A 17,264-nucleotide genomic window follows, 5' to 3' on the forward strand; every position below is an offset into this window, starting at 1 on the left:
CTACCGTGCCGCACGTGCGCGCTATTTCGCAGCTCGCACGCATTGCAATTCAATGCTGCGGGTTTATTCTCTGGTAATGTGCTCACAACGCTAGTTTGCGTCGTTTGCACATTGTTAAGCCACGCCTTCCCTTCATGCTGCCACAGTTTTAAACAAAAGACTTAGGGCCTGATTCAGACCCACTCGCGAGCGGCTGTACGCTCGTAAGTGGGTCGATGGTCTGCACTGAGCATGCGCACGACGGAGGGAGCTCCGTCGTGCGCATGCGCCAGACACGACGAGCGAAGGACTTTCCTTCGCTCGTTGTGTCCGATCAAAGGGGGTGTGCTGTCAATGTTGATTGACAGCACGCCCCCTTTGGTGGGCGTGCCGGGGGCGTGCCTCCCTGACGGGGGCGTTCCCACGGGAACGCCTCCCGTCAGAAGCCGGCCCACTGACATCACTAGTGATGTCAGTGGGAGTGATTTTGGCTCTGATAGAGCCAAAATCACTCCGGAGCTTGCGGTTGAAAACCTCAACCGCAGGCTCCGGCTCGCAATTTTGATGGTCGCGATGGTCACGACCATCGCGGCCATCAAAATGCACGCTCGTATAGCCTGTGGGTGGTGACCCACAGCTATACGAGCGTCCAGGAGGACGCTCCATGAAAAAGGAGCCCGGCCCTCATGCAGAGCGTGCGCTCTGCTCAGAGCGTACGGCTCTGAATGAGGGCCTTAATCTTTTTCTCTCGGGATCGCACCATACTGATGTGATCCTGGACATTGTCTTACACATTTTTATCAAAACCACCAATTCTGGGAAACTGTCTAACACTCATTCTCGTCATATTAAACCATAAATCACAATATCTGGTTGCATTGGCACCGTACTTAGTATGCATAATATGTTGTGCCGACCAGAGCGGCGCTTTCAACAGCAGCAAACCTATGGAAGAAATTTCTAGATGCGTCCATTCACCTATGAAAGTTATTTCTAGATGCTTTCACTCACCTATGAAAGTTATTTCTAGATGCTTTCACTCACCTGTTCTCTCTCAGCTCACAATCACACCTAGTGCGGCTCAACTATAATGCTCAAATATTATTGAACATTGCAGTCACACTGAGAGCCGGTCCCTAACAAAAATAAACCATACACCTGCTCTGTGTACTGAACGGTAAGCTGCTTACCGAGCGGCTAGGCTAACCCTTGCACCTAGCCCTTAAGGATCATACGATACCCTTAACTGTCCAACACATACTCACTGTTACACACTTTTTCTCTGCACAGAAAATAAACGTTTACCCAGATATTGGTAGATAGAAAAAAAATGTAAACCTCAATGGCTATGTTCAAACATGTGGCAGCAGAACCGGAAGTGCGTATACGCTATCGTGCCCAGTCGCATAGACATGAATGCGACTACCACACAACCGTATAATGATTTTTTTTAACTGCGTACGCAAAAAGGCGTCTCAGCCGCATACTCAATACTGCGGCACCCCTCTAAACGTAAGGTTCTATCAACAGCGAAAAAATAACTTTTTTTTTTTCTCTCTTGTCCCTGGATTCTGATCAGCGCTTCCTCTACACAATAACCGGCAGTACGCTCTCAGCAACACTGTGGTAATGAAAGACTAATGCGTCTCTCAAAAGGCGCCTCCACCCTTTTGCTGAGAGAGGACTGACCGAGTGTTATCGTGTATCAGATAGTGTGATAAACCGATGAGCCCTCACTGTTGAATTTGTTAATAAACCTTTTAATACATTCCTGCCTATAAACCTCTAAGATTCACCTGCCTAGAACCTCTAAGACAAAACCTGCCTATACCTTCTGAAACCACAAAATGTCGCTAATTAGCACTGTGTTTGATTATACCATTAATGGAATACTGAGACAGTTGAATAGCGATCCAAAGCGCTAAAGATTATTATTCAGGTAAAAGTACAGATGTTACAACGCTATGATCTAATAATGAGCGCAAATAAATTGTACAACCATTAGGTCATAAGGTAGATAAAATACATGAAACGGTTATTAAAGATGAAAATACAATGAGCAATATGAGACAGAGAGACAGAGAGAGAGAGAGAGAGAGAGAGAGAAAGAGACACATCAAAATACAATGAGAGAGATATCAATGTATGCTGGGAGCACATGTTCAAGATGGCTGGTGATGGTGTGTGTGTGTTTGTGTGTTTGTGTGTGAGGGGGGGGCTAGGAATGCTTCCTGCCCTATTGTCCAAACCGCATGGTCTACAAACAAACTCCATTATGAAGCTACCTCATTGAAATCTCCCATAATGCCATAGTTAATTAAATATGCAAGCTGGATATCATATGCCAACACATCAGGCAAACACTGCACCATATAATATTCCAACATGTACAACACAAGCTGATTCCAATATACAACAATACCATCCTACAACAGACCTCATCCAGTACCCACTAGACCGTGGGGAGGGGGAAGGGCTGAAACACATGCTCTTCCTTTGTTTGCAAGCCTCATGATCCCTAGGCAAACTCCAATTTGAAAACTCACATTAAGTTGTAACTCTGTAAATCATCCATCCATCAATGATCACAATTATAATAAAGACAATATACCTATCTGACCCATACAACACCATAACTGGGTAGAATTATAATTTCCTTTGTTCACCCCACATGGAAGTAGCCATCTCTAATAAACTGCAGACAATATACCTATCTGACCCACACGGCAATTACTTATGACCATTCAAAGCTGTTATTAATTCAACTTCCATAATATATAACTGATACCACCCTATGATTACATTCATGAGTACACAACACATACCAAGCCTATCTCTCCCAAGCAGAGATATTGTTCAAGCACATGGCAAGGCCCTAACACAGAACACATGGGAAGGCCCTAACACAGAACACATGGGATCTCAATCAACCAGCATCAATCATTTACAAATATTACAAAAACTCAATAATCAATCCCTTTCCTGCATGCTGATAACAGACTATTGTACCCTACAGTATAGATGAAAAGTACAGATTAGATAACATATCATCCACTGTATGCTAACACAGACTCATGAATATCCTTAGAAAACTACAAACCACACACCATGCTAAGCTAATAACAGATTAACACCAAACATAGCTACAGACACCCAAATAGGCTAAATATTGCACATTTTATACTTAGCTATAACCCAGAGGAACTGAGACCCATTTTTCCGTTGTCTTGTGAGGGAGCGAACCTCTCTCTTCCTTCCAAAATCTGCAAGTGTGTCTGCTGGCTGTGTGTTCTCAGGATGTGCATGCTATGTTCCCGCCCCCTTTTACCTGTGAGGTCATCAGAAAGGGAGTATCCTTTTGGTTACCTGAACTACTGTTCCCAGTTAGCTAGCTCTATTGTTTAGACTGGAATAACCAGTCCTTTGGACAAAAATGTAAACAAGCCTACACCATGTTATTGTCTTTTGGTAAAGGTTAGAAATCTGTTACAGGGCATTTATTGAACAATTCCAAATGGATACAAAAGGTCTCCAACCTCCTTTTGTATCCCCTCACATGCAAATCTAAGCTGCTATGGCAAACAACATATCAAATAGTTATTCTCTCTAAAATTCATATTTCATAGCCGCATGTTCTGATCTTCATATTGATGTCACCGGAACGCTGTGGAAACAGAGTAGATCAGTACGGCTCCACACACAGTCCAATTGTCATTTACTAAGCCATAGTTACAGAAAACATTCATTTCTTTATATACTGACATTGCGTTTAAACCAAATAATAATTATCCTTTTTGCGTTACGGGACCATTGCTTTTAAATGTATGTATGCGGGGAAAACAGCACTGAATTGCGTTGTGCGTCTGAGGGTCGGTGGGGCATTCAGCGAGCAGCACTAAGCTGGAAGGGCATCTATGTGTGTGTGTGGCCATGCCAGTATGATTTTGGGAAGGATCACTAAAAACTGACTGTGTTCTATTTAACATTGTGTGTATGAGTTGCAGGGAATTTTGCTACTTTTCAAATATAAGTCTGTGTGTGATATTATACACATAAGTCCATGCATGATGGGCCACATGTACACACATATATATATATATATATATATATATATATATACACACATATACACACACACAAGCACACATGTATTTTTCTGATGTTTTTAAACTGCAATTGCAAAATGTGTTTATACAGTGAATTTAATCCTCATACAGGAAGGAGGCTTCCAGCTGTGCTGTCAGAGCCTCCCTGTTTATTCTGCCTGTTTTGGGTTGAAGATGGGCTTTGTATAGGGTTCCAAATGCTAATAAGTTAGTGTTTGTGTTAAACACTGCCTGTGTTTGAGGAAGGCTGACTATGTACCTTTTTTTTTACAAAATAGTGCTGTGAGATTTTATTTCTAAGATGGAGTCTTGACGCCCTTTACAAGATAGCATTGCGCAGATTCCAATTGCAAACAGATTCTGTCTTCGCCAATTATCCGGTTTTGACATAGTGTACACATATTCCACAGTGCTTTACAGAGAGAATATTTGTCCATTCACATCAGTCCCTGCTCCAGTGGAGCTTACAATCTATATTCCCTACAACATGCTCACACACATACACACTAGGGTTAATTTTTATTGGGAACCAATTAACCTATCAGTATATTTTTGGAGTGTGAGAGGAAACCGGAGTACCCAGAGGAAACCCACGCAAGCACAGGGAGAATATACAAACTCCACACAGGGCCGTAGTGGGACCCGAATCCATGACCTTTGCTGTGAGGCAGTAATGCTAACCATTACACCATCTGTGCTGCATACAAAATTGTGGAAAGAAATCACAGTAATTAAATTTCTTCTTCAGGGTCCATAGGCTCCACAGGGAGACCTTGGGGTGTAGGTGGTGGATCTGGAATCCGGGCACCACGCAGTTTCAGTTCCCAGGATGCACCGGTCCACTCTCCTTATACTCCGCCCCCAAGTCAGAGGCAACTCAGTTTCGTTGGTGCCTGACCGGAGTCAGTCAAAGCTTTTTATTTATTTTTTTAATAACTTAGAGCGTGCAGCAGCAGACTGTCCGTGGGACGTCTGCGCTGCCGCTCCAACACCCCTCTGGTGCTGCGACACCAGTATAGATCTGGGGATCTTGGCGGGCATCCTGGAGTCCCTGCTAGCCGGCCCTGTGGATGGACCCAGACTGCAAGCCGGACACCAGGGAACAGGTAAGAGTGGGTCATTGCTTGCGGTGACCAGCGCTGCAGCAGTTATGCATCCAGTCTCGAGGGACAGACCGGAGGTGCTGGTGGCTCCAGCCACCATGATCCACTAGACCACCAGGGTACACATGGTGCGTGAGCCAGCATCCCGGTGGGTAAAAAATTGGCAAGGGGATGTCAGCTTCCCCGTTAAAGTGGCCCCGTCCCTCAGCTCAGGGGACTAATCCACAGAGGTCTCGCTTCCCTGAGCTGCTCTTCTCTTCTGACCGTGCCCCCTCTGATGGCTCCAGTGGCCATTTTCTCTAAGCCACAGCCACAGCTCTCTCAGGGCTATGCAGTGTCCAGTCCCCCTACATACCTCTCCCTGGAGTCTGCATATGTAGCGCTATAGCACTGACACTTAGGGCCTAATTCAGAGCTGCTCGCTAGATGCGACCACTGGCACGATGTGTAGGTAGTGCTCTCGCACAGCAATGCATTAGCACGCCCAGTATTTCTTAGAGAGCAATCACATAGTGTATGCAGACACCCACCAGCCTGTTTTAAGACGCCCACTTGTGCACGTCATGTCCATGAAGTGTATGCAACCATCGTACATTGGGTAACATCAGATGTTATCGCAGCGCTTGAGGTTGACCATACCCTACCGCATGCACTGCGAGCACTTCAGTGTAAAAACAAGCCAGGTGACATGTACTTTGATGCTGTCTTTTAGTTATGCACACCCCTAAAACGCCGTTGAGATGCTCAGGCACACCTGCGTTTGCACCTCCACTCCCCCGTTTTTAATGGCCAGCCCCTGTTACCACCTACAAACGGCTTCGCCTGTCACTCACTCTACTGGGCTGTCTATGTGCAGCGAGCGAATGCATTGTGAACTTTCGCTATGGTATGCACATGCGCACTGCAATGCATACACACAATGCATACACATTGCATACCATCGGCAGCAGCGAGAGTATACATCTTAGTGAGCGGGTCTAAATCAGGTCCTGAGTCTGTGTAGTTGATTGTAGTGCCAGTTTGCAGTTATATGTTATTTCAGCATTGTATGTGACTGATGCTAGAGCTACCTGTCTGTTTTTTATTCTACTGTCAGCATATATCTTTTCCTTTTTGTTCTGGGGTTTTCCTGTACCTCACATATATAGAACTAAGTATTTGTGAGGTTTGTCACATACAGTTGTTCGTTGCACTGTGCCATATTGGGCTGCGTACTCCTGCAGCTTACCCAAGCATAAGACAGGACCAGTATATTGCATTAATACTATTATCCTACATACACGGTGGTTGCATTATATCCAGTGTCATATTGTGTGCCATATTACTCTGCAGCTATGACTAGCAAAGGCAAGAGTAACAAACGGGCATCTGCACCCATACGGCTATCATGCAAATTATGTGCTGCAGGCTTAAGTGAGGAGGATTTGATACAAGATGGGTTATGTAGTTAGTGTTATACTCCACAGGCCCATCAGACAACCCAGCACCTGTTCTAGAGCCCTCCCGGGCTTCATTTTCAGGTTCTGGCCACTATTGCTGACCGCCTGGCGGTTCCGGCTGTCTTCCCCCTATGGGGTTATCACAGTAGGCCGTAATTCTCCCTTTGGGGTTGCCACAATAGGTTTAGTTGATACAGGTACCTCCCGTGCCCCCACCATGGGTAAACGTACTCTCTACCTCTGTGCTGAGTCTAATGGCTACATCTAATGCCTTTCAAACCATGTTGCAAGGTGAGAAGCCCTTACCCAGTAAGCCCTCTAAGCGTCCTCTGTTATCGTCACAGTCCACGCAACTTGCAACTCTGAGGAGGCAGTAGATGCTGATCTCCCTAACCCTGACTCCCCTCTGTAGGAAGATAAGAGTCTGTCAAACATGACTATTCCTGCCTTGGTACGAGCTGTCAGATCCATCTTATTAATAGAAGATGAGGACCAGCACCTAAATCCAAGCACCCTCTGTTTAAACAACAGAAAGTGGCTTCAGCAAAATTCCTTCTATCGTATCAACTAGCTGAACACATGGCTGCAGCCTGGCAATCGCCTGGTAAGAGATTTCAACCACAAAAACATCTGTCCTCATGTTACCCTTTTCCTGTGGCTCATTGTGCAAAATGGGAAAGACCCCCTGTGGTGGATTCACATGTTACGCGTTTAATTAAAAGTGCTACATTGCCTATTCCTACAGTTACTTCCTTGAAGGATCCTACGGATAGGTAAGTGGACGTTTGCCTGAAATCTATATACTCTCTATCAGGGGCTCTTGCCCGTCCAACCATGGCTATTGCATGGGTGGTTAAAGCTATAGAGAGATGGGCTGACACACTTGAAGACTCTTTTTCCCTCAGATGCTTCTAGGGATCAGATGTCTTTTGTTGCTCACATTCGAGATGCAGCTTCCTAGATTGGAGAAGTGAAATTGGATGCCAGCCTCCTAACCTCCAGAGTCTCGGCTGTGGCTGTGTCTGCCCATCGTACCCTGTGGCTATGCTCATGGAAGACAGATGTGGATTCAAAGATAGGCCTAGAAGGGTTACCCTACAATGGGGAGATCTTGTTTGGACCAGACCTTGACAAGATTGTAACCATGTTGCCACATAAAAAAAACTGCATTTTTACCTTCAGCAACTACTTTTACTAGGCCTCAAACTACATCACTTAAGTCCTTTCATCCTCAGGGAAAGCCTAAAGGTCAGTCCTATCTTCAGCAGTCAGCTTCCACTAGGGCTGCCAAACCCAGGACCAAGCAGAACTGGAACACCAGATGCCCTGCTTCAAAATCCGAGGATAAACCCTCAAGCTGATGAGTCAGGCCTCCCTCTGGGATATCCCAGAGTAGGAGGACAACTTCTTCAGTTCACCCAGTGCTGGTGTCAAACCACCATGAATGCTTGGGTAAGAGAAGTGGTCTCTCACGGGTACGCCATCTCATTTCTCAGATGGCCTCCCCACCAGTCTTTCTACACAGACCCTCCTTCAGACCTGAACAAGGCATTACAAATCCAGAAAGACATACAGTCCTTGCTGCAAGCAGGGGTAATTGTGCCAGTCCCACTATCTCAACAAGAGACTGGTTATAATTCTACTCTCTTTCTGGTTCAGAAGCCGAATGGGTCTCATCGGCCTATACTCAACCTCAAATCCTTGAACAAATTCCTCAGGGTACCTAGGTTCAGGATAGAAATCCTACACTCCATCATCCTAACTATGGAGCCTGGGGACTTCATGGTATCTCTGGATATTCAGGATGCGTACCTACATGTACCCATAGTGCCCTCACATCAGCGATATCTCCGGTTTGCTATACTACAACAACACTTCCAATTTCAGGCACTGCCGTTTGGACTATCCACAGCTCCATGGGTGTTTACCAAAATTATGGTTATCATGGTGGCCCACCTAGGTGGTCAGGGTGTCCGACTGTTACCATATCTGGATGACCCCAGAAGTGCTTCACCACCATCTGCAGTTAACCATTGCTTTCCTGCACAAGCACGGATGGTTAATCAACTGGAAAAAGTCCTCCCTGAATCCCTCACAGAAGTCTGCTGGATTCTCAGGATCAGAGAATCTTTCTGACATCAGACAAGATCTCCACACTTCAACTACGAGTGCGCAGATGTCTCCACAGTCGCCAAGTGTAGATCCACTCAGCAATGCAGGTTCTGGGATCCATGGTGTGCATCTTCGACATGGTGGAATATGCTCAGTTCCATTCCCGGCCTTTGCAAGGGCTGATCCTCTCCAAGTGGAATGGGTTACCACCATCGGATCAAAGCTCAGATGATGGTGCTCTCTCCCGAGGTGTGTCTGTCTCTATCTTGGTGGCTACAGACATCTCATCTAACCAAGGGTTGTCCCTTTCGGATCCCGGACTGGGTAATCCTAACAAGGGACGCCAGTCTCCCGGGCAGGAGTGCAGTGACTGGTCTGCATGCCTTTCAGGACCGTTGGACATCAGTCAAATCAACTCTGCCAATCAACATATTGGAACTTTGAGGTGTCTACAGGGCCCTCAACCTGGCCCAACCACACACTTCACGGAAAACCTGTTCAGGTGCAGTCAGCCAATGCCACAAAAGTGGCATCAAGGAGGCACTCAAAGTCGGGCAGCAATGACAGAAGTGTCACGCATTCTGACATGGGCCGAGGGTCACCTTCCGGCCATCTCTGAAGTGTTCATTCCGGGAGTTCTCGATTGGGAAGAAGACTTCCTCAGCCATCACGACGTGCATACCAGGGAATGGTCGCTTCACCAAGAGGTGTTTCTGGTCACTGGTTTCCAGTCTCCTTCTCTGTGAGAATGTGATTCTTGTGTGTACCAGTACACCTTCTCTCTTATCCTCCTCCGGCCTTTGGTTATTACGAACTGAGGTGCCTCTGGCTTGGGGGCAGGGTATATGGAGAGTGGACCAGTGCATCCTGGGAGCTACAAGCTTTTAACTGCATAATGCATGGATTCCAGATCCACCACCTACACCCCAAGGTCTCCCTGTGGACCCTATGGACTTTGAAGAAAGAGCGTTAACAATGGTAAATTCTTACCATAACTCTCATTTTAGATATGCACAAAAATACCGATGTATGGTATTCATCTACTGTAAGGTATGCAGTCTTTGTTGTATGTTAATGTCAAAATTGGCATTAGCTAGCTTTTTTCTTCCTCCTAACCCTATTTAGTTGTTTCAGTGTGATAGCACTGTCCAAGTATCTGTGTGAAGGTAGCATATGTGTTGTAGCTATGTGTTTGGGCTGAATACTTTGCAGATGATTCCATCAATCTGTAGAGACTTCATGGAATCTGAGGGAGACTAGATAGATGTGTGGGAAAATATATCACTGGTAATTATTATTCTTGTTTTAAGGTGGACATTTTAATGTATATATAATTTTCTGTTTTTTTTTTCTTTTTTTGCAGGAATTTTGGTGAGAATTGTAGAAGACAATATGGTGGGCCGGAGCTCTTTGTGGAGATATATCTTACTTGCACTGATTTTTATGTTTGCTTCTGGATACTTATCCTATAAACATTTTAGTGACGGCCTCTTAAAATTCCAGGCAAAAAAGAGACCTGTAAATAACTTGACCTATCCAGCCTTCAAACACCCTCTGGCCCCACCATACCCATACCCCTACCAGTTCCTCATTAACCAACCGGAGAAGTGCAAGAACAGAAACCCATTCCTAATTATGCTGGTGATTGGTGGGAGCTGGGATATGTCATCTAGGCACGCTATCCGGGACACATGGGGCAATGAAAGTAATTATGATGTTGACGTGGTAAGGATTTTTCTGGTTGGTCTATCTGCACTTGCAACTGAAAAGGTCCAATCAATGCTTGAGGAGGAAAGTGTAGCCTTTGGTGACATTGTACAACAAGACTTCTTGGACACCTATTATAACTTGACCCTAAAATCCATAATGGGCATGGAATGGGTGGCCAAATTCTGCCCCTCTGCCAGCTACGTTGTGAAAATAGACAATGACATGTTCCTCAATGTGGATTATCTGGTCCACCAGCTCCTTCGCCCAGAGTTGCCAATCCGTACAAATTATTTTACAGGGTACATAGTAGCCAACACTGGACCCTTAAGGAGCAACAGATACAAGTGGTATGTACCTAAGGAAATCTATCCCAACAACACCTACCCACCCTACTGCTCGGGTCCCGGATATGTATTTTCAGTGGATATGGCCCAGAAAATTTATGATGTGTCACAGGAAATTAGGATGATCCCAATGGAAGACTCGTTTATGGGAATTTGCCTGTATGAGCTTAAAATCCCACCCACTCATCCACCTCCGAACATATTTAATGGCCACAGGATTAATTATGACCGGTGTAAATTTAAACAGCTCATTACAGTTCACCATTATGACAAAGAAGAGCTGCGGACTGTGTGGGACGACTTTTGGGCTAAGAGATTGTTGGCATGTTGATTTTCAAGAATGCCACGTACACGTATGATTCTAGGTGAATAGAAAAGTATTTTTTGGTAGACATTACAATGGAGCGCAGCTAGGAATTCTGGGAAAAAAATGGAGAAACAGGAAATATATCACCTAGCTTGATGAAGAGACTTTATACAGTTGATGGGGATGTGGCACAGCAAATGTTGAATAAATTATTTATTTATATGGTATGTTCTATGTAGTAATTTCTAATATGAAAACAATTTATATGGAGATAATAATTTAATGAATCCGTCAGATATTATATTGCTATTATAGTAAAATCTAAATGGTACAGGAACTATTCTTTAATGGAGAAACCAAAACAGGCACAGATGTGTGAAGGGTGTTTACAGTAAGAGAAGCCGCCATATTTTGTGTCAGTGATTTCTCTCAGTTATTGGCATTAGATAAACTTTATCATAGATGATCACTTCTAGCAAAATGACTTTCATCCTAAAAAGCTTTATAAATTGTGGCTTGTCATTTTAGAAAAGGCTAATGTGACACAGTACATAATATCATTTAGTTATTTTTTTGTTGTCATAAAACAACATTAATAAGTTTAACTAAACTACATTTTTTTTAAATAATGGTTACTCAATTTCTTCATCAGTCACATCTATTGAATAACCCCCTCCACCGGCTGCAGTGTAGCAGGACATGGCTTTAACACGTTGGGACTGCATACCAGGGCCGGATTTTCCATTAGGCAACCTTGGCGTCCCCCTAGGGCCCATCTGATTCCAAGGGGCCTGTGCCCCCCCCCCCAAAAAAAAAATAAAATCTGTCACTGAGAGAACCTGCTCAGCTGTGTTTAAACTGCTGCTGCTGGTAACTGCAGGAGAGAGAACACACAAACCAGCAGCAGCATGGTCTGGGGCCCTGCCTCTACTATGCGGGGGAATGAGGAGGCAGAGTTGTAAAGTGTGCTGTCAGTATAAGCTGCTGCATTCACACCACAGTGAGTGCAGCCAATCTCCTCCGCCACAGTTTAGTGTAGCCAGCCCTCCTACAAAGTGCTTAAAGTGGACCTAGAGAGGTGGTGGAACTCACCCCCCATTCACCCTAAACCCCCCCCCCGCGGGAGCAAAAATCCTAGCCACGCCTTTGTGCCCATCTAGCAGATGCCACACCCCAGCCATGCCCCTTTCTGTCTATCTAGCAGTTGTCGCACCCCTCCCAGTAAGTTCATTCTGCAAGTATGTTCTTAAGAGATTTCTGTTAATTTCAAAGAAATCCCTTGCATTTTCTCTGCACTGGTATAAAGTACACCCCACATACATGCTACTTTGAAAATAACAAAACACCAGTATATATATATATATATATATATATAAGATTAGTAAAAAGGACCCAGCATATGCAGGGTCAGTGGGAGCAGGGTGAACACACATAGTGGGGGGGGCAGTCGGAGCAGGGTGAACACACACAGTGGGGGGGCAGTGGGAGTAGGGTGCACACACAGTGGGGACTCAGGAGGGAGGGGCAGTGGGAGCAGGGTGAACACAGTGGAGAGGAGGGGCAGTGGGAAATTAGAGAACACACCAGGTAGGGGGGGCAGGGTGAACACACAGTGCCTCATTCAAACCCGCTCACAAGCGCTGAGCGCCTGCAACTGGGTCAATGTTGAGGCCCTGCACACATGCAGCAGCCGCACTGCGCGTGCGCAAGACCCGGTGCAAGAGAGAAATTCTCTTGCTCCGGGGCTCACTACAAAGGGACTACTGTCGATTTGTAGGCGCTGGCCAAATGGAGGCATTCCTGAAGGAACGCCTGCCATTTGGGGGCGTCCCCACTGCATCACTCGTGATGTCAGTGGTGAGCTTCCAGCTCTATTAGAGCTGAGAGCTCACTGGGGCTTGCGGAAGATGAGACCCTACCACAACGGTCTCGTCGCAAGCCCCGATGGTCGCGATGGTCTTGACCATTGCGACCATCAACCTGGCCGCGTGCTAAAGCTGTGGGTTAAGATGAGCACTGGAAAGCTTTGAGGAATAAATAGGTCTTGAGAGCCCATTTGAAGATCAAGAGCCAGGAAGCATAGTTATTGAGAAATTTTGGCTAAGGCCAGGGGTATGAAAAAAGGCAGCTATTTGAAGAAGTTGGAAGAGGAGACTATTATGAGTGTTGATTGGAAAGAATGAAATGGAGGGTTCATAAGGTAAGAGTTGGTAGGAGTGACCCAAGGATAGAGGGACCCCAAGACCACCACCATGGAAATCTCCAGGCCAGGGTGTGTGAGAGAATGTGGCCTGGTCACAAGCCTTCGTCCAGTGTACCAGTTGGGGAAGCTTCTTTTTGTGAGACCTGTCAGGGGCTTCGCAATTATGCTGTACTGGTGTACAAACTTGCGGTAGTACCCTGCAGTTCCCAAAATAGACATGACCTGTTTCTCGGTTGTCAGGGTAGGTCATGTAACAATTGCTTCCACCATCCTTGGCTCTGTGCAGAGGTTACCACCCCCCACTCTGTGCCCTAGGTACTGCACCTCTCGCATGCCCAGCTGGCACTTCTCTGGTTTTATGGTCAGGCCGGCCCCAGTGATCTGTTTTAATACGTCATCCACATGGATCAAATGCTCCTCCCAGGTCTGACACCACAATGTCATCCAGGTACGCGACCGCGTGGCCCTCCCATCCCTCCAGCAGTTCATTAACCAGGCGTTGGAATGAGGCTGGGGCATTTTTCATCCCAAAGGGCATGACTAAAAATTCATACAGCCAAAATGGGGTGATAAAGGCAGACCACTCACAGGCCTCGGGTGACAAGGGGATCTGCCATTACCCTGGGCTGAGATCCATAATGGTGACATATCATGCCGAGGCCAGCTGACTTAACAGGTCATCCATCCTGGGCATGGGATATGCGTCTAATACTGTGGCCTCATTTAACCTTCTGTAGTCCATGCAGTACCGAGTGCCCCTACACTTCTTCAGGACTAGCACTATGGGCACAGCCCATGAACTACAGGATTTCTGTATTATCCCTAATCTCAGTATCTCATCCACCACCCGCCTCGTTGCTTGTAAAGGGGCCTATCCATTAGCAGATGTTTTTCTGAATGATGAAAGACAAAAGATATCTATTAAAAATTCCGGTGGCTGTGCTGAAAGATATCTGTCATGTACATGACAGATTTTTGCAAAAGACGAACGATGAATGATATTGCATGACATCATTCAGGGAGTGGTTTTTTTTCTCCAGTGCTTTGTAGCTGTTGTTAATATCGTTCATCATTCATCGTTTACCGCATATAAACAGGCAGATATTCTAATATCTGGCAGCGATATGCGATAATTGACCAACATGTTGGAGAGACGAAAGATAAAATTTATCAGCAGCGGGAGTGAGCATCTGTCATCGTTCAGGGCCTATCCATTAGCAGATAAATAGAACTACTGAACAGTATATCATTTAGTCGTTCAATTTATCTGCTAATGGATAGGCCCCTTAACACTTCCAAGGTACTTCTGTATGCTGTCTAAGGGGGGTTTGGTTGCTTGTGTCTATGTGTTGTGTGACTAGGGGCATTCTCCCTGGTTTTCTTGTGAAGTAGGCCTGGTAGGGGTGCATGGTGTCAGATAGCTGACTCAGCTGCACCTCTGTTAACTCTTCCCCATACTGGGCATCTGCCAGGGTGCCACCTGATGCAGCTGCTGCAGTGAGGTCCAGCAGTGGGTTCCTGTTCCTCTTCCGGAAGGCTGCAAACTGCTAACATGCATGTGTCCCTGTTCTAGTAGGCCTTGAGCATATTTACATGATAGACTCTGTGGCCCTCATTCAGAGGTGGTCGCAAGAAGTGAGCGCTCGCTCTGAATGAGGGAGGCCGCTTCTCTTTTCAAGTGCAGCCTCCTGGTCACTAGCTAAGCTGTGGGTTACCACCCACAGCTTTAGTGACCGACCAGGTTGATGGTCGCTAAGGTCAAGACCAGCATAACCATCGGGGCTTGCGACGAGACCCTAAGGTTGGGTCTTGGCAACCGCAAGCCCCAGGGAGCTTTCTGCTCTGATCGAGCAGGAAGCTCCCCACTGACATCACTGATGATATCAGTGCGGCCGCCCACAAAATGGCAGGTGTTCCTTAAGGAATGCCTCCGTTTGTGAAACCACTCCCCTGCCACCCCTACAAAATTGGTTGAGCTATCGATCAACATCGACAGCTGCCCCTTTTGTAGTGAGCTCCGGAGCGAGAGAATTTCTCTCTCGCTCCGGGGCTTGCGCATGCGCAGTGCGGCCACTGCGCAGGGCCTAAACATCAACCCGGTTGCGAGCGCTCAGCAATTGCAACCGGGTCTGAATGAGGTCCAATGTCTCTTTCTGCCCTCCTCTCTGGCAACGACATAGTTCACGTCTTTTATGAACTGGACTACAGTGTGCGGGCCTTCTCAAGTGGCCTGCAGTTTGTTCTGCCTCATTGGAATCAGTACCAGGACTTTTTGCCCCACTTAAAAATGCACTCCCTGGCATTGCGGTCATACCAGAGCTTCTGTCTGGTTTGTGCAGCCTTCAGGTTACTCTGAGCCAACCCCATCAAAGTCTACATCTATTCCCTAAACTGCATGACATAAGCGTGGCAGATGTCTCAGTGGGGGGGCAGTTTCCCTTCCCAGCTCGCTCCGATCAAATCCAAGGGACTGCGCACCTTGCGTCCATACAAGAGTTCGTAGGGTGAGAAGCCAGTGGATTCCTGTGGTACCTTGTGGTATGCAAAGAGGAGGTGCAGCAGGAATTGCTCCCAGTCTCTTCCCTGGGACTCCACAAATGTATGAGCATTTGCTTCAGGGTGCTGTTAAATCTTTCCACAAGTCCATTTTCATCCGGGTGGTAAGGAGAGGTGATCAGGAGATCCACCTGCATCCTTTTGCAGAGGCTCTGCATGAGGCTGGACATGAAATGCGGGCCCTGCTCAGTCAGCATCTTCTTCAGGAACCCTACCCGGGAGAAGATGGTGATAGTGGCATCCACTACTTTGTCTGCTCTAATTGAGGAGAGAGCCACAGCTTCTGGGTACTAGGTGGCGTAATCTACCACAGTCAGGATGTATTCCTTCCCTGAGCTACTGGGGATCGCAAAGGAGCCCTACAATGTCTACGGCCACTCGCTCAAATGGCTCTGAAATAACGGGGAGGGGAATAAGGGGAGCCTTCCCTACATCCCCGGATTTCATTACTAACTGGCAGGTATGACATGACTGACAGTACCTTGGTATGTGAGTCTGCATGCCGGGCCAATAGAACTTCAATGTCAGACGTGCCTTGGTCCATTTAATGCCAAGAGGTCCTGCCAGGGGTATTTCATGTGCTACCCTAAGCAGACTCTACTGATAAGTTCGGGGAACTACAAGCTGCTGCTTAGTGACTTGCCCTTCTGTTGTATCAAGGTCAGGGGATTCACAAATGATGGAGGATCTAGGTAGACTACAGGAATGGTCAAGAACATGGAAACTACATTTTAATGCTAAAATATGCAAAATTATGCAGTTGGGACTCAAGAATCCAAAAGCTAAATACAGAATTGAGGAGGAAAGGGATTTAGGAGTCACAATTTCAGGCGAGTTAAAGGCAGGTAAGCATTGTAACAAAGCAATGAAAAAGGCAAGTCAGATGCTTGGTTGCATAGGAAGAGGAATCAGTAGCAGGAAGAAAGAAGTAATAATGCCCCTGTATAGGCCATTGGTATGGCCTCATCTACAATTTCCGTTCTGGAGGCCATATATCCAGAAGGATATAAATACATTAGAGACTGTACAAAGAAGGGCAACTAAAATGGTGCATGGCCTACATCACAAAACTTATCAGGAAAGACAAAGAGATCTCAATATGGGATGTAGTCGGCATCCAAGCATGCGGGATGCTGACGGTCTGAATACTGACGCTGAAATCCTGACAGGTCGGTATCGCAGCTGCAGTATCCTGACCATCAGCATACTGAAGGTAAGTATCAGGGTGTTAGTGGGAGGTTAGGGTTAGGTAATGGGGTTAGGGACAGGCACTAGGAGAAGGGTTAGGGTTAGGCAACGGGGAGGGAGGGGTAGGATTAGGGTGCAGGGAGGGGGAGGTTAGGCTTAGGCACTAGGGGGTAGGTTAGGGTTAGGCACCGGCGGGTGTCAGGATTCAGGCTGTCAG

General features: G+C 46.4%; 1 protein-coding gene across 2 annotated transcripts in view; it reads left to right on the forward strand.

The window, feature by feature from the left end:
- LOC148517163 (beta-1,3-galactosyltransferase 2-like) overlaps positions 1-11,293 on the forward strand; it is a 59,883-nt gene extending 48,590 nt beyond the window's left edge. For both annotated transcript variants that reach the window (XM_088479128.1, XM_088479127.1), the window contains exon 2: positions 10,103-11,293. In XM_088479128.1, coding sequence (XP_088335254.1) covers positions 10,132-11,124 — 993 coding nt within the window. In that variant the 5' untranslated portion in view covers positions 10,103-10,131 and the 3' untranslated portion in view covers positions 11,125-11,293. The remainder of the gene's footprint in view (positions 1-10,102) is intronic.
- Positions 11,294-17,264: the final 5,971 nt, after the last annotated feature.

The sequence above is a fragment of the Taudactylus pleione genome, unplaced genomic scaffold, assembly GCF_031769625.1.
Source record: "Taudactylus pleione unplaced genomic scaffold, aTauple2 ptg000226l, whole genome shotgun sequence".
In the NCBI taxonomy this organism is placed as follows: Eukaryota; Metazoa; Chordata; class Amphibia; order Anura; family Myobatrachidae; genus Taudactylus; species Taudactylus pleione.